The 20,491-nt window shown below is 48.7% G+C and overlaps 1 protein-coding gene across 1 annotated transcript in view; it reads left to right on the forward strand.

Moving 5' to 3' along the window:
* The window catches only part of cux2b (cut-like homeobox 2b), a 22,326-nt gene extending 2,155 nt beyond the window's left edge, over positions 1 to 20,171 (forward strand). The window contains exons 2-19 of the mRNA XM_062562183.1: positions 3,388 to 3,625; positions 4,036 to 4,174; positions 4,805 to 4,884; positions 5,393 to 5,459; positions 6,847 to 6,895; positions 7,583 to 7,687; positions 8,684 to 8,875; positions 8,991 to 9,049; positions 9,147 to 9,195; positions 9,434 to 9,533; positions 10,261 to 10,890; positions 11,935 to 12,036; positions 12,183 to 13,021; positions 14,900 to 15,065; positions 15,204 to 15,521; positions 15,633 to 15,821; positions 15,920 to 16,196; positions 16,309 to 20,171. Coding sequence (XP_062418167.1) covers positions 3,388 to 3,625; positions 4,036 to 4,174; positions 4,805 to 4,884; positions 5,393 to 5,459; positions 6,847 to 6,895; positions 7,583 to 7,687; positions 8,684 to 8,875; positions 8,991 to 9,049; positions 9,147 to 9,195; positions 9,434 to 9,533; positions 10,261 to 10,890; positions 11,935 to 12,036; positions 12,183 to 13,021; positions 14,900 to 15,065; positions 15,204 to 15,521; positions 15,633 to 15,821; positions 15,920 to 16,196; positions 16,309 to 17,095 — 4,386 coding nt within the window. The 3' untranslated portion in view covers positions 17,096 to 20,171. The remainder of the gene's footprint in view (positions 1 to 3,387; positions 3,626 to 4,035; positions 4,175 to 4,804; positions 4,885 to 5,392; positions 5,460 to 6,846; positions 6,896 to 7,582; positions 7,688 to 8,683; positions 8,876 to 8,990; positions 9,050 to 9,146; positions 9,196 to 9,433; positions 9,534 to 10,260; positions 10,891 to 11,934; positions 12,037 to 12,182; positions 13,022 to 14,899; positions 15,066 to 15,203; positions 15,522 to 15,632; positions 15,822 to 15,919; positions 16,197 to 16,308) is intronic.
* Positions 20,172 to 20,491: the final 320 nt, after the last annotated feature.

Consider the following 20,491-nt stretch of genomic DNA (forward strand, 5'->3'; position numbering starts at 1 on the left):
GATGTGGTTCCTTCTCCGTCCTTCAGTCTGTCAAACAAAGATACGGAGCAGGAACTGAAGAGAACAGGTTAAAAAGTTTCTCTTTCAAGCTTTGTTTTGTTCACACACAAAAAGCCGCCGCTTCCCACAATCATTGCTTTCATTCCCCTCTTTTTTTTTTTTATTTTCGTATTTTCTCGCTCCTCCTCCCACATCAAGGTAGAGCGGCACGTCAGTTTGCCATCCGAATATATCAAATGCTCGTTGGTTTAAAATGCACTGCAAACACTAAATTCATGTTCATGAATTTGTTCCGAGCTTTTTTTTTTCTACTTTTTTTTCTTTCTTTTTTTTTTAGCTCTAATCGAAACTAATCCTTGACAGGCAGCAAAATAGAAGCGGGCAACTTATCCTACACACCTCGTGGCGCTTCGCATTGTCTGTGAAGGTGAAACACTCGGCGCTCTCTCAGCCTAGTTTTTTTGGGTTCTCGAACAACAGTATTACAACAGTGTTGCTGTTTGTTGCAGCAGCGGCGGAGCGTGTTTGTGGACCTTGAAGTCCACTCAGAGGGAGGAAGGGAGAAAAAAAACAACAAAAAAACAAGACTGTTTTGAATGAAAAGAAAAAACCTTGGAGCACAGCCTTGTAAATTAATTTGTTCGTGTTGTATGATGGGAACACAGCTGGCCTCATTAACATGCGCACAACAAATAATTATAGCATTTTTTTCTTCTCTCCCTCTCTCTCTTCAGCCAGCCAATGCTTGGCTAATGGGCTTGCTGGGTTAATTATGTCAGAGCGTAATTACACAGGGCCCAGGGAGACATAATGGCGCACCCTGCTGCGCCCACACCGCCTAATGATGGTGTATCGCTGACAGGGCCAAGACGGACCGCCCCGACACACCTGCTTGTCTTGGCGCACACCACCTTGGTCCACCCCCACCCAACTAGACACACGTCCTGAAACCCCCCCCTCCACCCCCCCCCCCCCCCCCGATGCCACCTGCAATCCGCTGTGCCGTCCTCCGGCTTCTGACGGCCTTTGGCACCCGCTTACTCTGGACTGAAGGCTCAGCCAGATACAGTAACTTCTAACCTCCCCCCCCCCCGCTTGGAGATGTGCAATAGCACGGCAACAAAGTGACCACAAGGAAAGAGCAGCTACGGGGCAGCGGGGGGGGGGGGCGGCCTCATTATCGCTCAGTCAAAGTGATGAAACTCAATATCAATGCGGCTGAGAATATGCAAAAACAATTTCAACTCATGCCGACAGTTGTTGGATATTAGAAAGTCAGCGGTTGTCACAACGTGGGTCTCATTTTTGTACTTCGCCTGACAATTAGAACATTTTGAATTGTATGACTATGAAGGACGAGAGCGAGCGGCACAAGCTTTTAAAAAGCTGTTTGTTAGCCCATATATTCACTGGGACTGAAATGGGGAGACGTGACGTGTGAGCGAGGTTTCGCTAGCAACACTGATGCCGTCTTTTTCTTCTTTTCTTTTTTGCGCTTAAAAGAGTATCTGATGATGTTGGAGACCTTCATGACCCCTCGGGGGCCTGTAACAGCACGCCGCCACTGCGCTGAATCAAAGCTGGACCAGCCAGGCAAAGAATTCCACGTGAAAATGAAGCGGGCCAATCGGACTCAAGCGCTGACCGGACAGTTCGGGTCTTAGGGATGACTTTTCAAATGGATCCGCAATGGCTTTTTTTTGTGAGCGCTTGGGTTAGTGCTGAATTCCTCTTACATTCTAGGGTTTATTTGGTGGATTTACCATCGGAGCTGCTCTTAAAAGTGCTCCTTATTAGCATCATCTAGTTACCAGCAGGCTTTGTGGACTCCTTCAGAAAACCCCTAGATCCCGGGCCCCTGAGAGACTTTCCCCCGCTGCTCTTCTTTGACGGGGGGGGGGGGGGTTAATTTTGTATACTTACGTTCTTTCCCCCGCGCTCAAATTTGACTTTACTTTACTCCCCCCTGCCACTGATTGATAATCCCGGCTTGTCCATGTGTGAGAGATGCCCAGCTATAATCTCTGTCCTTTGATCATTAAAAGTTGAAAGGATATATGGGAAAGAGGCTGATAAAGTGATTTCTGTGACAGTGGGTCGATGGAATAGAAGTGCTTTAAGTCATCCTGTTTGTCTTAGAAGAGCTCTGCTCTTAATGGTGAGGTCCCTTGTGACTGATGCAATATCTCCCCAGCTGGTGTAACAACGAATGCAGACAACGTTGGACTGTAAACGGTCCTGGGAAAAATAGCCTGATCAATTAAATGGGCCCCCAAATGTTTGTCAGATAAAAAAAAATGGAGATATGGCGAGTTGCAATGTAAGGCCGGTATTTCAACAAATTGCACATCGCAGAAGTTTTGGCCCTCTGATGAGCGTTTATGTTATTTTCCGCCCGGTGGCTCGGAGTTTTGCCTCCTCTCCGTCGCATCTGGCAAAGTTTAAAAAACGGTCTGCGGCTCCCAACTTCTTATGAAAAGTCACTTCAGTCGGTGCCCAAACTGAAGAAGGGATCCAATTGGGTTCCACACAGAAGTCTAAGATGAGGGGATGAAAGCTGTGGGAGAAAAGTTTGTGCAGCAAAGCAGCGTTTTTCCTCCTCTTTTAGAGTTTTGAAGGGCTCCTGTCTGTGTGTGTGTGTGTGTGTGTGTGTGTGTGTGTGTGTGTGTGTGTGTGTTTGGCTCCACATCTTGCCTCCCCCCCCCCCCCACACCCCTTGTCAAGGAGCTCCCCTGAGCTTCCCTCTCTGTGCTTTGGCACTAGAAGTCACCTCCTTTGGTGTTCGGCAGGCAGGTACACAACAGGAGCAGCTCTCTCTCTCTCTGAGCTGTTGAACTTTTCGGGAGGGGAAGAAAGGGAAGGGGAAGATTAAAAACAGCCCTGTGATGTGGAGTGCCGAGCTGCCTCCTGAGGATTCCTGGCATAATAATTTAAATGATCAAATGATACAGAGGAGACTTGTTAGCTGAGATACAGCCTCCTAGTTGGCCCCATGGGCCCGGTGCTGCCGCGCATGCATTGCAAAACAGCCCCTCTGTTGTGCTAAAGAATCTCGCTTTTTTTTTTTTTTTTTTCACCCCCCCACCCCTCCCTTTTTTTCAGGAGCAGACTTTTTCCACACTTTGCCTAGGTGTGTACTCGGGACTTGAGACGCCGTCGCACAGTCAGGGCAATCTTTTTTTTGTCGTCCTTGCTCTTCATCAGCAACATGAGACGACTCATTAGAACGGATTGGGGTTCATGCAAAGGGGGGTCGGAACGGCACTCGTGTCATTAGGGTCCGGCCTGTGAACATTTTCAAAGGCGACTTGAGTGGGGAACGTCTTAAGAGTCGCTCTTTGGAAACAAGTCTCGGTGGAATATTGTTTCTCTGTTGAAACTGCGCAGCAGAAGGCCCTGCAGGCAGCGCACACACTAAAACCAGCGCTTTCGCCTTTTTTATTTTTTGTATGGACATCATGTGATTGTTGGGTTCTTCTCACAGATCCAGCACCTGTGCTGGAGGCCTCGCACACCCTGGAAGAAAGGCGGCAGCACCTCAACAGCTCGGCCCCGGACAGCGAGGCTCTGGCGCGGCAGATCAGCGGGCACTGGAAGAAACACCTGGAGTGCCTTGAAAAGACAGGTCAGGCCCTAAAATCATCTTTGCCTGAAACCTGAATGCAATTGATTTTAACGCGGCCCTGAAGTGTTGGAATGTCCCTCTGCAAGTGGCAGGCTGTGAAATCCACCAGCAAGTCTGGAGAAATGTGAAAAACTGTGGACACTGCTCATCACAACGTCCGTGGGTTATTTAGAGTGTTTTCGAGGGGGGGGGGGGGTCTTTGAGTCACATCAAGTTCTATAATGTTGGACATTTCCGGGGCCGATGGCCCCATGACTTAGACAACTCACACCAAAACAATCTACTTAAGCAGCACTGCGCTGCGATTTTGGTGTGAACGCTTCAAACAGAAATAACATTGACCACCATTACCCGTTAGCATCGGATCACTGATGGCGGCCTTTCTCCCCCCCCCCCCCCCCCCCCCACAGAGCCGTCGGAGGACAGCCCTGCGCTCTCAGGGCCAGCAGTGACCGAGGGGTCCAGCCCCGCGTCCTCCCTGATGACGCCCAACAGCACGCCGGCCCCCGGGGCCCCAGGCTCCCCTCAGCAGAACTACCAGGACCGAGGGTGAGAGCTACGATATCACCCCCCCCCCTCATCTTCATTGATTTACATTGTGTTTATACATCAACTAATCGAGGCTGGGAATCCAGATTTTTGCTTGGCTGGTGTTTAAACCTTCTCATCTCCACATTGGTGCTGCCCCAGTTGGACAGTTTGATCAGAGCTCTGATTGGTCGTTTCCCCTCTGTGGATTCCTGTAAATGGGACATATCAGGACATAATGACATTTTGAGCAATTATTGATTTTAGATAAGCTACCTTCTAAACCTTTAATGCGGCAACCCATCCCTGCAGCACAGGGCACTGAAATTTTGATTAAGTTATTCAATTCATGTTGACGTTGTTTAAGGCAAAAATGTTCCAATTTGAAAGCTATAAGAACAATTAGTGAAGACGTTCCCTTCTCTCTGCAACCCTGTACACTAATGCCTGATTTAGCTCGTCCTGGGGACATTTGGGGCCGTAATGACACACGTAGAATACGTCTTTGTTGACTTTGTCACACTTGCTGTTCCCAGCTGGTACACGGGTTGGGATCGGCGCGTTTGTTCTCTGTCTCGTGGCGTTAATTCGCACGTTCTGCCTTTGAATGTGTGGCCCTGACGTCAAGAAGCAACTGTTTTCTTCTCCCAGGGAGGAGGAGGCGAGCGCCAACGCGGGCTTGGCTGACAGACTATCAGAGGCCGAGGAGAAGATCAAGGTTCTGCATTCATGTAAGGGGGTTTAAACACTGAACACGTTGCAATCCCATTTCTGCCCGAGCCACTGCACGCGCGGCGCTGCCCGCGAGCGGAAAAAAACACAGAAGTTCAAACCGACACCGACGATGAATTCAATGTCGTTTTCCACCACCGCGGAGCGGTTTAACATCCTCTTTCACTTCTTAGCCCGTTACGTCTTGTGCTAAGATCGACCGGTACCTTGAACAGAGCGGAGCAATAAATTGCGGTTATTTCTCCATCCAAACTAACATTCACAACAGAAGAAGACTTCGGGGTCATCAGTAATCGTCGATCTGATGAAGAGCCATCGAGGTCGCCTGAGTACGGACCAAACGGACATTTTAGTTACATATTAGCGGAGACCAAAAATAAAAAAATGATATTGCTCGAATGAGTTCAGTAATGTCGCTCTGAGGTCATGGCTCATGTGGTTCTTTTTTTGTTTTGTTTTTTGAAAGTTAATATCTCACTTCTGCCGCTCTCTGTGCCTCTCTGCCAGCTCTGGACGCCGCGCAGACCGAGCTGCTGGACCTGCGGTGTAAATACAACCAGGAGATGACCAACAAGTAAGAGTCTCGCTTCTGCTTCCGCCGTCACATTTTGCCTCGAAGGTTACTGCCCAACGCACGTTTCCTGGAGCCGCTGGTTTTTTTGGGGGGGGGTTTCGGGTTCCATGAGAGAGAGTTCAAACACTCCTTTGTTCGGGTTCTGCTCCGGAAGCTCAGTCAGCCGCTGCTAATGGATTTCCTCCCGGGCTTAATCCACGGCGCAGTTCAGCCTGTTTCTGGACCAGCTACCGTCCAACAGAGTGTGTGTGTGTGTGTGTGTGTGTGTTTGGGTCCTGGTCAGACCCCTCTGTGCCCCGGACCCCACTCCCCCCCCCCCCCCCCCCCCCCCCCCCTCGGAGCGGCGCCTCCCTGACCCTGAGCCGGCCTTCATTACTCTCCCCCGACTGTCTCCTCCATGTTGATGAGAAAGACAGTTTGTCCGTCCCGGCCTGAGCAGCTGAGCGGGTAATCAATACAAAACATTTTCCGCAGCGCACGAGTTCATTAAACGCGGCGCTGACACCTGTTAGTGTTTGCTGGTCGGCAGGGCGCCATCTATCCCTCGGCCTTATTGACGGGACCGGGGGGGGGACATCGCCGAGACCCTCCGAAAGCGTCTCGACTGTCGTGCTTTTCTTTCTGGTTTCCGTTGGTGCATCGGTGGATTTGAAAGAGGACGGATGTCCGGCGGAAATGTTCTTTGAACACTTTCTCTTTCGGTGGGAAAAGGACGAGCGTGTGGAGCGTGTGTCCCCGGAAAAAAACTTGAGAAAAACCTCCGTGCATATTCAAATCATATTCACAGCCTCGTTAATTCATCCCCATCTACCTTTTTGAAAAGCAGGTCCCACGTGTGCAAAAGGAAACTGTTGAACTTCAAACAACCCTCATGAATAATCCCGCTTCTGTTTAAATTAGACGACTGATTGTAGGATGTATGAGTTCTGAGGATGGGAATCGTATACATCTGCTGAGACACTCAGGACACCCCTCATTTCATCTCTGCTGCCTCCATGTGTGATTTGCACTGACCTGTGGACGGCTTTTATCAAGCATTTCACCAAAATGACCGTTCTTTGTTGTACTCGATATCTTAATGTTGATGGTGATATCTTATTTGGTCATGCCTATTGTTTATTTGCTATTGAAGAGTCAACGTAGGGCCACTGATACAATTATTTACGACTTTATTAGGTTAAACTAATGCAGTCCAACAAAACAGTCCGACACCGAGGTTCCCCTCAGTATTTAAAATAAGAGCGATGCAGATCCAACAGATTGTGGTGACACGTTCTATCCGACCGGTGTGGGACCTGTTTAATAAGAACAACGTGCCCTTCATTAACAGCTGTGAACTGTGTCTCGGTAATCCCGCGGTCACGTGACTGGCTGTGTTTCGTTCCAGGGCCGAGGAGGTCAACGCCATCATGGCGAACCTTGAGAAAGCCAACCAGGTGAGTAAAGCCTTCCTCTGCACCTCCCTGATTGAGATGCTCCATCGTTAAGGCAATCACTCCTGTAATCAAGCTTCGGTTTTAATTAGACACCCTCCGTCCTGTGTGTGTGTGTGTGCGCCGCCCCCCTCCCCCCCACACCCTCTTTTCTTCCTCCCACCTCCACCCTACCCTCCCACGAGTGTGTGATTAGCGAGTGTAAACCCGAGCCCCCGTCAGGTGGGGGGAGGGGGGGGGGGGGTGCTCCGGCAGGCTGCCGATGCGCCGTCGATGCCGCGGTTTCATCCTTGTTTCTTCTGCTCCTTTTCTTCCTCCCCTCTGCTCTCGTGCTCTTTTTCGCTCCCCTCTGCCAGCGCCCCCCCCCCCCCCCCCCGAGATGAATGTTCTCAAAATGAATCATTAATTAGCGGGGCCGGGTGTGACAGAGCAGGTAAACAGTTATGGAGAATAAAGCGGGGCCCGACTAAACAGCCCCCCTCAGCAGAATGAAGCGAGCGGTTGCACTCGCCTGCACGGGGAGGAGGGGGGGGGGGGGGCCTTGGCCTTGCTCGCGCTCCTTGCCCGGCTCTGACCCCCCCTCCCCCCCCCTTTTTGGATTCGTGTGTGCGCTCTGCCCTCGATCATCTCGTCAGCCGAATTGATGCGTAGGAAAAGCGGTGACGCTGTGATGCCATGTCATGTGCACAGAGAGCGGAGAAGGCCCAGAGGGAGGTGGAGAGGCTAAAGGAGCAGATAGCCAGTGGCCAGAGAGCCACCGCAGGGAGCTGCCATCCAGCAGAGAGCTCCAGCAGGGTAAGAACCTGTGATTATTTGATATTTGACCAGACTCCAAACTGAGGTGGGATTTTAAACTTGAATGAATCGACTGTACTCGAGGACTGTACCTTAGTAGAGTTAAAGGTGCTTCCATCTTGTGCTACTTTATTCTCCTACTTCTCGCATCACTTATGACGATACCATAGTGTCTAATTATATCATCTATTTTCCTGCATCATGAGTAGTTTTACTTTTGATATTTTATACCGTGGCCGCAGGTATTTGGTTCCTGGGCTGAGCGTCCGCCTGCCGTTTCTCATTAACACGATATCTCAGGAACAGCTGGAGGGAACATTTTCTTATTGCTGCCAGCATCTACTTTGCCTCCAAGATGAACTGACAATATTTAGTCAGTGTGATTAAATGAATTAAAATGCTAATTATGGCTATTTCAGTATCAACGTGTCTAATAGGATCGAATAAATCCATTTTGGATGCATGTCTTTTTATTCTTATTTTTGGCACTTTTACCATGCATCATTGTTTCTGCCACTTCCTATACTATCCTGTAAGAGGTGAATATTAAAAAATACAGATTTATTTTTAGACTGAGACTCGGAATTGAATCCCCAGTGACCCCCAAAAGACTTTTACAGACCATTTCCCAGTAGAGGACAAATTCCACACAAGAAACACTTATTTTAGTTTTAGGAAAAATGCATATCCCCTTGATCATCTGTCAGCTTAAACGTAAATATGTTCTCTTGAAATGAACAAATAATTGCGACTAACACACCTACATGTGGACAGATGTGTTGTACAAAGCAACCCAAAGTCGGGGATAAACATGTTGTACATACAGACACCATGGGAACATTTAAATGCAGTGTTAACGGTTACTTGGAGTAAATAATCTGCTACCTGAATTCTATCGACACTACAGAGGTTGTGATTCGCTGGCTGGCTTCTCAGCTTTTTCTTCCTCCCCCCCCCGCCCCACTGTAAAGCTTTGTCTCCTTCTCGCCTTGTCAGGGGAAGAGCGAGAACGGCGAGGTGTTGCCCTCCCAGCTGGAGGCTGCCTTGCTGGCTAAAGACCGCGAAATCCTCCGACTTCTCGAGAACATTCAGCGGCTGCAGTTCACGCTTCAGGAAGTTCAGGAGACCTCGTCCAATCAGATCCTGGAGCTGGAGCGCCAGCTGGCCTACAAGACAGAAGCCATCGAGGTGAGCGGCTGCGACACGCGAGAGGTGACGGAGCGCGGCGAACACCTCCTCGGTCCTCCGAGGACCGACAAGAATCTCGCTAACGGGAAATAAAACGTTTTTTTTTCCATTTCAGAGATTGGAAGCTAAATTGCAAACCCAGATGGATTATGAGGAGATTAAAACTGAACTCAGGTGATCATTTTAACGTTGGCTGAATTTGAGTCATTCACAATAAAATCACATTTAGTTCCAAAATGAAATGAGTTTCTCTGCACTTTTGTTTCCGTAGTATACTAAAGGTCATGAAGATGGCTTCAACCAATGGTACCTTGTCACAGGTATTTAATACATATATATACATATATATGCTCCTGCGCAATCTCAGTTTAACCGGACTGGTCTTTAGACCTTTGGTTTGTACTTAATGTGCTCTTGGTGTCAAAGAAGAAAAACTACAGCAGTGCCATTGAATGCTTCACCGATCGTCATCCATTATAAGGATATCTACAGCTGCTGCAATTGATTAATTGAAAGTCAACCGCTTTTGCTCTTCTGTGTGTTTGTTTGCGTGTGTAGGATTCCGCCAAGGCTGCCGAGGCTATTTTGCTGGATAAAGAGGCCTTTCTTCCATCTCACAAATACCTTGTGGATAAGGCCAGAGTTTTGCACAGCATCGGTAAACTAAACGTCTTTAACGCTTTATCCTTTATTCTCAACGAGAAGCGGCAAGTTTCTAAAAACCTTCCCGTAACCCAACGGCTGCTTGGTTCTCATTGGTCAGTCTCGATCAATTCTCCAGTTGATGCTTTCATCTCTTTGCGTAAAATAAGCCTACGCGATTAACGAGTTTTGCGTTTTCAAGGCTACAAAGCAAGTGAGTCGATTCATTAAATATCTTAAAGTGCCGTGGCAGCGGAGTAGCTACAGCGCATGTCTTGTAACGGTCCCATCCCGGCTCAGATTCCAGCGTTGTGTCCCTCTCTCCCCTAAAGCAGTGGTTCTCAACTGGTCTGGCTCCGGGACCCACCATCACCCCTTAATGACAAGCCGCGACCCAAATCGAGGAACATTCTCAACTTCTCAAATTTATCAAGTTCATAAGCTGAATTTTATATTCAGGATGTTTAATTATCCTAAAAACCCAATGTCTCCCCCCTATGAGAAAGGTTTGACCCAACCTGGCACACGCTGCTGAAAACATGGACGGACGAGGCAAAAATAAGTTTGAAGTCCCTTCAAAATAAAATGACAGGAGGAATTTCTTTTTTTTAATTCTAATTTTTATTTTCCTGCGCAAGGGCCCGCGACCCACTAATGGGTCACTAGTTGAGAATCACTGCCCTAAAACCTACCAAATGAAGGAAACACCTGCTACGGGGTAACCAATCCTTCCTTGTCACCAGATGACGACCGATCCGAGGACGCGGGCAGGGAGGCGGGCAGGCCGCCCGGCTCGCGCTCGTCCTCCTCTCACGGGGACGGCCGCGCCTCCCCCAGCCCGGGCCCCCCCGCCCCGGACGCCACCTCCGCCGGCCACGACCCACCCCGCCCGTTTTCCGCGTCGCCGTGCTCCGGAGAGCGGCTGTCCGGGGACCACGTCCTGCACAAGCAGCTGCTCTCCCCTCACTTCAAAAAGGAGGCCCTGGCGGCCTTCCCCACCGCCCTGTACGCAGCCAAAGTCGCCCTCATGTCGGCCGCCCAGGGGCCCGCGGGGCCGGGCAGCGTCGACGCCGGCCTGCCCAGCGACCAGTCGGAGAGCGGCAGCTCGACCGCGGGGGACGACGACCAGGTGGACACGGCGGAGATCGCCTTCCAGGTGAAGGAGCAGCTGCTGAAGCACAACATCGGCCAGCGCGTGTTCGGCCACTACGTGCTGGGCCTCTCGCAGGGCTCCGTCAGTGAGATCCTGGCGAGGCCCAAACCCTGGAGGAAGCTGACCGTGAAGGGCAAAGAACCCTTCATTAAGATGAAGCAGTTCCTCTCCGATGAGCAGAACATCCTGGCGCTCCGGACCATCCAGGTCCGGCAGAGAGGTGAGAGAAGGAGCGCCCAGAGGTGCCTCTTTGACCGCAGTTTGCAAAGCATCGTTTTGGAAGTGAATGACACGTCGTCCATGTTCACCCACTGCATATGTTCACAACAACAGTTCAAGGGTGTTTGTTTGATATAATCCCTAATGCCATCAGATCTGTGAATAGACCAAAACCAACAATGGATTTATCTGACTAAGAACTATTGTGTGAAGCCAAATCCTGATAAATCTCCTTCCTTTGTGCTCCATTGTTGCACCAAAAAACACATCAGGGAGCCACACCGTTGCACTGAATGACAGGTTCATGGGCTCTGTGGGTTATTTTGAGTCAAAGCGTCCTGCTGCTGGAAATACTCACTGCAACAACAAATATATATTCATCTGCAGCTCAATATAGTCCCCAAGAAATACAATGTATAACCTTGTTTTAGAACAATGTCTTTGCCTTTTCTAAATCTTTTTGACCCATTTCAGTTACAAAAATAATGAAGTCTTGAGAAAACCTGTGTACCTGGCTTTGGTCATGTCAAAAATATAGCTGAAGCGCAGGTTCAAATCTACAGTTGGATATAAACCCTCACCCTTGTTTTGTCTTCAAAATGCATTATTTAGTTAAAACAGGTGAAACAGGTGTCACTATAGGTGGTCAAAGCTACCAAACGAGTAGTTTTAAAAGTTTTCAAGGGATGTACCAACAGGTTTTTGGCACAGATGTAATCATCTTATTATGGTGGCTCAGCTTCTGGACCCGTGTACGTTTAAACCCTCTAATCTACTTGGACCTCATCCCTGACTCCAACGCGCCGTTCCTCTGCCATGTTTGTAGTGTTCACTTTTAAACTTTGTTTTCTCCCTAGATTCACAGCTTTTGAAAGTTGAGCTTCCCGTATACTGCAGCCTCAGACAGCACGCGCTCAAAGGCAGCCATTGATCTACCAGTCAAAAGCAAAGCCTTGGAACTGCTCTCTGATCAACCATCCCCCCCCCCCCCCCCCCTCCCACCTCCTCTCTCTCCTCTATCTCTTTCTGTTACCCTCTGTGGCAGGGAGCATCACTCCGCGCATTCGAACTCCTGAAACTGGGTCAGACGACGCCATCAGGAATATCCTGGAGCAGGCCAAGAAGGAGATCCAGTCGCAGAGGGGAGGTGAGGATGGAGCAGCGAGTCGTCGTTGAAGGCCAATGTGGCTCATTTCATTTTTGTGACAACTGTTTTTATCTAAATAGAACTTGCAGAGGTGCATTGAGAAGGCCATCGGTGTCATCCGAGTCTTGGGTCTCTTCTTTATTTAGGTGAAGGCAAGTCGTCTCTGAACAGCTCCTCGGGCAGGAGCAGCAACGGGCCCGGCAGCAGCTCCGACGAAACCATCAAGAACATCCTGGATCAGGCCCGGAGGGAGATGGAGGCCCAGCAGCACACCCTGATGGAGATGGAGGCCTGCGGCAGGGCCCCGTCCGCCAACTCAGGGCCTCAGGTAGAGCGCCTCGGCCCGCCCGAGCGCTCCAGGGTCCCGCCTCCACCCGTCTCCATCAAACAGGAGGAGGGCGGCTGCGTCACGGTCTGCATGGCCAACGCCATCAGCAGCCCCCAGACGCCCCTCAGCGTCCTCTCCCCGGCCGCCTTTGTCCAGAACATCATCCGCAAGGTCAAGTCGGAGATCGGTGAGGTGGGCTCCTACTTTGACCAGCACTGGTCCCACGAGCGAGGCTCCATGGTGATCAGCGGCGTCGGGAGCTCGTTGCGCTTCAACTCGGTCTCCCCCGCCTTGTCCTCGTCCTCCTCCGGGCCCTCCGCCCCGCCCCGGCACTGGGCCCGCCCGGAGAACGGCGAGGGCCCGCCCAACAGCGAGGAGGCGTCCGCCGCCGAGGACGAGCCGGGCTCAGGCCGGCCGGCGGAGGTGAAGGTGGAGTCGGACACGTCGGTGAGCGGCGAGTCCCCCGGGCCCGGCCCCGGGAGGCTCTCCTACTACCCGGCGTACGTCCCCCGCGCCCTCAAGCCCACCGTGCCGCCGCTGACTCCAGAGCAGTACGAGATGTACATGTACCGGGAGGTGGACACGCTGGAGCTGACCCGGCAGGTGAAGGAGAAGCTGGCCAAGAACGGCATCTGTCAGAGGATCTTTGGGGAAAAGGTACATTGACCTGAACTAATGATTTTATTTATAAGTTGTCTCTACGTTCACTGTACTGATCAGGACTGGTCAAACCTAGAGAAGCTGCATACAGATACAGAGCCGTGAAAAAGCGGTGCATATCTGTCCAAAAGGACGTTTTTCAGACCGTCGGCCTGCATGTATAATGGACCGAGGTGTTCTGACTAAACACAATGCACATGTTGCTCGTCATCTGAGGAACGAAGCGACGCAGCAATCAGATCATCCATCTGAAAAGTAATTGCCCCTTTTAAATGTAATAAAAGACTGAACCACCTCAGCAGCAATAACCGCCGGCCAAAAAACGTTAAAAAAAAGGTTTTGCGCTCACACACTATGGAAGAATTGAACGTGGTCCTCAGGAAGAACGAGCCGTTAAAAGTTAAGAACCGTGCAAAACCCGTTTTGTTTTTTCAGCACCTCAGATCCATTTTTGCGGTTGGGATCATCGTCTCGCGTTAAAAGGGTTCACGCTTCCCTTAATAATAATATATAATAATAATAATAACCAGTCTAACAAACATGATGTTTTACTGTTGGTATGATGATCATTCCACAGTTCAGGTACAGCTCTGCGTATCTCAGCCCCATTGGATTAGAGTTTGTTAGACCAGGTTTGCTGCAAATGTTATTGTCTGAAAAGTTCAAGTTCTTTTCGAGTTTATCCTAAAAGCCTTCTGGGCTTTTCTGCACGTGAGACAGCAACTGTTTCCACTTTGCTGCTCTCCTTTGGATCCCATTTTGCATCTCTCTCTTGTTGTGGGTCCTTTGGCTGGAGATATTTTGTGACTTCCTGGATGAGTGTCCTTGTGGAACTTCAGAGAGCCGGCCACAAATCTCACCGCAGCACTGTATTCTGCACGGAAATAGCTGTCTCTCTGGTTAGAGATAAACTTTACAGTCCCGGCGGGGAAATTAAATTTGGCACAGTGCTACAGTCTGTTGCTTAAAGGGAAAAAGAAATAGACGGCAGCCATCCTACAAACATCGGAGGAGGTTTGACATTGACAAAACAGCAGCTTTGAAAACAAATAAACTGCAAAAGTACTTTTGGTACAAGGTTTAGTCTTTCCAGACTATCAATATTTTCCTCTCATAGATCTTCCTTTGTGGCACAGTGTGCTTGAAAGAGTTTTGTGGGAATTAGTCTGACGGTTTCGTGTATTGTTTGTATTCAACGTTCAGTATGTAAATATTAGAACCGTCCACTGTAACAAATATGCCGCCAAAGTTGCCTTTTTACAAGCTTTGTTCCTAAACTGAGCTACCCTACATTTAGGCAAGTATTCTTTTTTTTTTTAGTTCTGCCCCTGAGAATATTCTAAAAAATTCTTATTTATCGCACCCTCTGTGGAACAGATAAACACGTTTACACTTCGTTGTGCAGATTTTATTTTGATGATATTACGGGGTTTGAGTCTGCAGTCTCCATTATTCATATTTCTAAATCCTCAGCTTCTGTAATATATTTTTAAACTGAATTACTCTTGGTTTGAAGGTGAATTTTATGCAAACCAATGTGTGTTGAGATTTTATCCATATATCAAAAATTCAAAGAAAGAAATATATAACATTCTTTGGAGAAAAACGTTTTTCTGGTTTATATCTACTCAAGCTCTCAGGGTGAATTAATCTATGCTCTATCTATCTATCTATCTATCATACTTTCTACTTAGAGATTATTCTCCTCTCCATGAGCTGCAACTGCAAGATGTCGGTATTTGAATAGACACAAACTAAATATTTGTGATGTGCTGCTCCCCTCTAGTGGCTGTTTACTGAAGGTTCAACACAAAAAATCCCTGAATTCTACGCGTTGCTCACCTGTATCATGACGTGTAATATCGTACCACACAGGTCCTGGGTCTTTCTCAGGGCAGCGTGAGCGACATGCTGTCTCGCCCCAAACCCTGGAGCAAGCTGACCCAGAAAGGCAGGGAGCCCTTCATCCGCATGCAGCTGTGGCTGCTGGACCAGCTGGGCCAGAGCCTCAGCCAGCCGCCGAGCCACGGCCACGCTCTGGGTGAGACTCACTCAACGCGCACACTCACACTGGAGCTGTAAATGCAGAAGTGTCCCTCCACGCACACAGCGAATTGCAGAGAGTCAAATTGACTCTGTGAGATTCAATTTTAACTCTAAGCTGGTGTTCTTTTTCCAGATAAGAGCCCAGTGACGACCCATTCCTCGCCCTCTCCTCCTCCCAGCCCTGCAGAGAGCCACCCGAGTCCTCTGGTTGAGCCCGTCAGCCTCTCCCTGGAGAGCAGCAAAGAGAACCAGCAGCCCGAGAGCCTGGGCCTGGGTCTGGGTCTGGGATTGCCCCCCCACCCAGATGGAAGGAAATCCGCCCCCGGCCTCATGGTCCTGCACCCGCCGACGAACCCACTGGGCATCCAAGAGATAGTGGCCATGTCTTCGGAGCTAGACACGTACGCCATCACCAAGAAGGTCAAAGAGGTGCTGACAGACAACAACCTAGGTGGGTCGACGCTCCCGCTGCGGGGGTCACGGCCGCCCCCGCAGCCGCCCGCCGCCGCTCATGTAATCACACGCGAGTCCGACGTCCGCCGTGTTTGTTTGATTCCCGCAGGCCAGCGTCTTTTCGGGGAGACCATCCTGGGCCTGACTCAGGGCTCGGTGTCCGACCTGCTCTCCAGGCCCAAGCCCTGGCACAAGCTCAGCCTGAAAGGCCGCGAGCCGTTTGTCCGCATGCAGCTGTGGCTCAACGATCCCCACAACGTCGACAAGCTGAGGGCCATGAAAAAGATGGAGAAGAAAGGTGGGGACCCAGAATGTTCCCCGAGTGAGAAAATGTCGTTGTTGGTGTTTTTTTTTGTAACCCGCCTCACACACGCCATCTCGCCGTCCTCCCTGCAGCCTATCTGAAACGCCGCTACGGGCTGCTGAGCACCGGCTCGGACAGCGACTCGCCCGGCACTCGCTCCGAGTGCGTGAGCCCGGCGTTGGCGTCGCTCGACCTGTGCCCCTACAGCCAGGCCAAGAAGCCCCGGGTGGTGCTGGGGGCCGAGGACAAAGAGGCGCTGAGGAAGGCCTACCTCCTGGAGCCCTACCCCTCTCAAAACACCATCGAGATCCTGGCCTCCCAGCTCAAACTGAAAACCAACACCGTCATCAACTGGTTCCACAACTACAGGCCAGTCCGATGAGCTTTTAAATGTCTGCTAGTGGCTTTTCGGCTTTGTTTGCTTTCAGCCGCACGCTGCACGCCAAAAGCAGTGTGTCTAACAGCTGTGTTTGCCCCGCAGGTCCAGGATGCGGCGGGAGGTGCTGATGGAGGGTCTGCTGGACAATGACACAGACGCCGAGCACCACAGCTACTCGCCCTCGGCGACGCGGAGCCCCCGCTCGGACGGCGAGGAGAGGAGGCCGCAGCAGCTCCCGGGACACGTCCACGCCGGCGTGCGCCTCGGCGCCAGCGCCGCGCTTACTCGCGTCAAGCAGGAGGCGACGGACAGGCAGGACGGGAGGGAGGCGGGGGACGAGGACTCCGTTGAGCGGTCGAGAGCCCAGCGCTTCGCCGTGGCGGCGCAGTTCCCGCAGTTGAAGAGCGAGCGCGAGGACCCGGTCGCCGGCGGCCGCGAGCCCCTCTCGGCCGGCCGCGGCCTGAGGCAGGAGGCGGGGCTGAGCAGCCAGGCCCAGGGCGGCCCCCAGAGAACCGTCCTGTCCAGGCGCGAGGGGGAAGAGTCCGGGAAGTCACCCGTGGACCCCGTCAGCTTCAAGGCTTCGTCGGAGCCCTGCCGCGGCAGCCTGGAGGTGTCCCTCAACTCGCCCTCCGCCGCGTCCTCCCCCGGCCTCATGATGTCATTCTCCCCCGTCCCCTCCTCCTCGGCTCCCATATCGCCCTCGCTGCCCAATCCGCCCTCGACGAGCACCAATCACAGCCTGGACCCTAGCCAGCTGCCTCCCTTCCAAAGCCCCAAACTCAACAGAAGCACTCAGAGACGCAATGAGAAAATGGCCAACCTGAATAACATCATCCACAGGCTAGAGAGAGCCGCCAATCGGGAAGAAACGCTGGAATGGGAGTTTTAAGTCCCCTTTCACTGTGTTTAGTGCTGATGACCCTAGCGGGACATAGGAGAGTCTCACAGAGGACTGGGGCCTGGCTGCTGAGGGCCTGTCCTCTTAGACTGATGACTCATAGGAAACGGGAACACAGAACAGAACATATGACTGAAGTCCCTCCAAGAACTTGAAGAGTTGGAGAAAAAAAAAAGTATAATTGTGGATTTGTTTTTATTTTTGGTCGTTTGATTTTTGTTGTTTTTGATAATGCATACTACTTTGAAGTACATGTGACAGCACTAGCTGTTGTTTTACCTATTGGACTTGACATAAAGACTTTTGCAGCTATGGTGTCATAAAATGTACACTGAAGTTCTGTTGATTGCCACTGGGTGAGATTAAAAAAAGACCCCTGTCTTAAGCCATTAAAAGCACTATAACTATTTGAAAAGAGACATTGACCAAATTTGCTACTTTTTGAATAGCAATTTTTCAGATTTTGTCTGTTAAACTGGACAGTTTAAGTCAAGTAACATGAAATCCTAACACTGACTGAGGGATAGTCCTTTAAGACTCTAAATATTCAACATCTTGTATGTACCTAGTTTCTTGGTGATATGTTTTGAAATATTTGTAACTCACGTATAAAATGTGGTTGTACATGTTGTAGAATTGTCTGCAATAGCCTTCTCTAAACCTGATGTAGCATGGTACTCACCTGACCCTGTTACCCTCTGTAGTTAGTCACCTGTGATTATACTTGAGCAAAAACAACTGAAAAAAAAAGAGTTGAAAACCCTGCAAAAAATATGAAAAAAGGAAACGTTAAATCTAACGAGTAGAGTACGTTAAGTGTATTGTTTTTTTTCTCCCTTTGTATAATCCTTGAGGTTTACAGTTTAGGGCCCTTGTGCTTTCGGTAGTAAGTGAAACATTTACTGCACAAGAGCACAGTTTACATGATTTATTTCAGACTTACCTCTCTGACCCTGTAAGACATTGGTTCTCAGACTGTAACGGGCCAAGACACACCTGGTTTACCTCAGATTATGTTGATGCACATCATGCTATGCGACCATGCGTTTCATTCTTATACATGAACATGACCCACACTTATTTTAATCCATAGAGGGAAGGCACTCTGTATTATGCCTCGGACATAGTTTGAATGAGTGAAATCTGTCTTTTACAAAGAATACGCTGCTGTTTGAAGAGATAGGGAGCTAATAAATCCGATATATGTGTGTATTATGATCTTCCTCACAGGTAACACCTGATTGAGTGCACTTTCTCAAAAAGGGTAATTTAATGTAGTTAGAATATGCGTAGCCGATCAAACACTGAGATGATGTCTAGCCGGCCCGTTTGACATGAAAGGTTTCCGCCTGTGAATCTCCCTGTGGGTTGAAATCTATCCGAGAGCATAATGCAGTATGACCTCTCGCCAACATGAAAACATCCAATCTGTAAGTAGACTATATTCAAGGACACAAAAGGTTACAGGTATCCCCTCATATTATCTTTGACCACTGGTGTATCGTGTCTGTAGAAGTTTCTTTGTCATGCTTGCAAAATGTTCTTTATGTATTTTGCCTCTATTTTATACTCAGAACAGTTAACTAGATATTCAATACCTCGTGTATGAACTACTTACAGCACTTAGATTTTGATAATTGTGAGGACTCAAGAAAATTTCAAATATCAACATTATCCTAACTTAGTGTCCACAAGTCTTTGCCTTTACTGTATCGTCAAAGTTGGTAGTAAAACACTTGCACATGTCTACATAGTTCAGAGGACTTGGATTGTATTATGTAGAGATATATATATTACACAATTACTAAAAAAAAAAGAAAATCTGCTGACAAAATGTGCTGATTATATTGAAATAGAGTGTACAGATTTAATAAACCAAACCCATTCAAGCCAGTTCTGGTCTGGCAAGCTTGCCCACGTTTTAGACCTTCTCTCAGGGTAGTCTTGCTTTTTAAAGCTTTACTGAAACAATTGCGCTCATCAGTGGTGGTGACTACGATAAACATTATGTGGTGTAGGGGAATGACTCCGTTAAATATTAAATGGATCTACGGAGGTTGTGTGTATACAGGAGATGCAACTATCCCAGCATGTAATGGATTGTTGGAGAGCTGTTGCTGTTTTGTAATTCATTACACAGACGTGTCAAAGTGCAGTGCGGATTGGAACTATCAGGATGAGGCTGATGGGTTGCATTTTTGGGATCAGTAGACTTTGCTCTCTAAAATACTTGGTTTTCTCTTGGAGCCACAGAAGATTTTTCTCTGGTTTTCGTACCACCATTTTTTGTGTGCATAATATACTGTATGATTAGCGGTGGCATTTCTAATGTGGAGATTTCGTTGTTTTTCATGGTAACATGGACATATGACTGAACAAGAAATGTATTTTAATGCATTATCTCTTCATGTAAAGCTCATCTCATGATTTTGCATGCGAATCCATTCCGGTCTCATTACAAGGGATGGGACTGTGTTTTGTGTTGTTGTTCTTGCACAGGGACATTAAATCAGCACTTTTTACATTATTGAAGTCCATGCATGGTACAGCTGATCAATTTGGCTCTCACAAAGTCATGACGAATCCAGTCCAATCAGAACCCAATAACTTACTTGCAGGTAAATACTGAAATCAAGATTATTTTGTGCCATATCATATGCCTCATGCATTATCCTCACAGGAATAATGCCTTGTGGTAAGGTAGGATTTAAGTGGGGCGTAGGGCTTTTTGTAACCCAGTAACAAAAACCCTACACATTGGATGTTTTTTATTTTGTAATTGACATTAGTCACTAAATAAAGGCAATTGGTTATACAAAAGTTGAAAGAGTTGTTAATATGGAAACAATATTTACAAATCTGACACTTGGGATTTGTCTAAAAGAAAATGTTTTATTTGAAAGTCAGCAGTGAGTCAATAAAGGGAAGTGTCCTGCACACTTAAATCACTGTCTAACGCCCTGATGTGTCAGACTATTAAATGTTAAAGAATGGACAAATGTATGGCGAGCCTCTTTGAATTGAATTTGCATATGTAAGCCATCATTCAATACATAATTGTTTAAGATCCTGCTGTGTTGTGTTGTTATTTCGTTGCAGTATCGGGAGTACCACCCACATTACAGATGAATATTAAATGAATGCAAAAACGATTTGGTAAAACCCTTAAATAATACAGTAAAAAATAACTCACCTTCCTCCACTGTAATACACATAATATGAATCCGAGACATGATTTATCCGCGACGTTCTGGAGCAGTTAGTATTTTCCAATTTGATTGCTTTATCAGCAGTCCCCAGATTTACAAAACACCCTGTCACTCTGAATTCCGTCTCAATCATGTCCATTACGTTATTCGGACAGTGTTGGCCAGTGTTTACATGAGC

Source organism: Pungitius pungitius, chromosome 5, assembly GCF_949316345.1.
Source record: "Pungitius pungitius chromosome 5, fPunPun2.1, whole genome shotgun sequence".
Classification (NCBI taxonomy): Eukaryota; Metazoa; Chordata; class Actinopteri; order Perciformes; family Gasterosteidae; genus Pungitius; species Pungitius pungitius.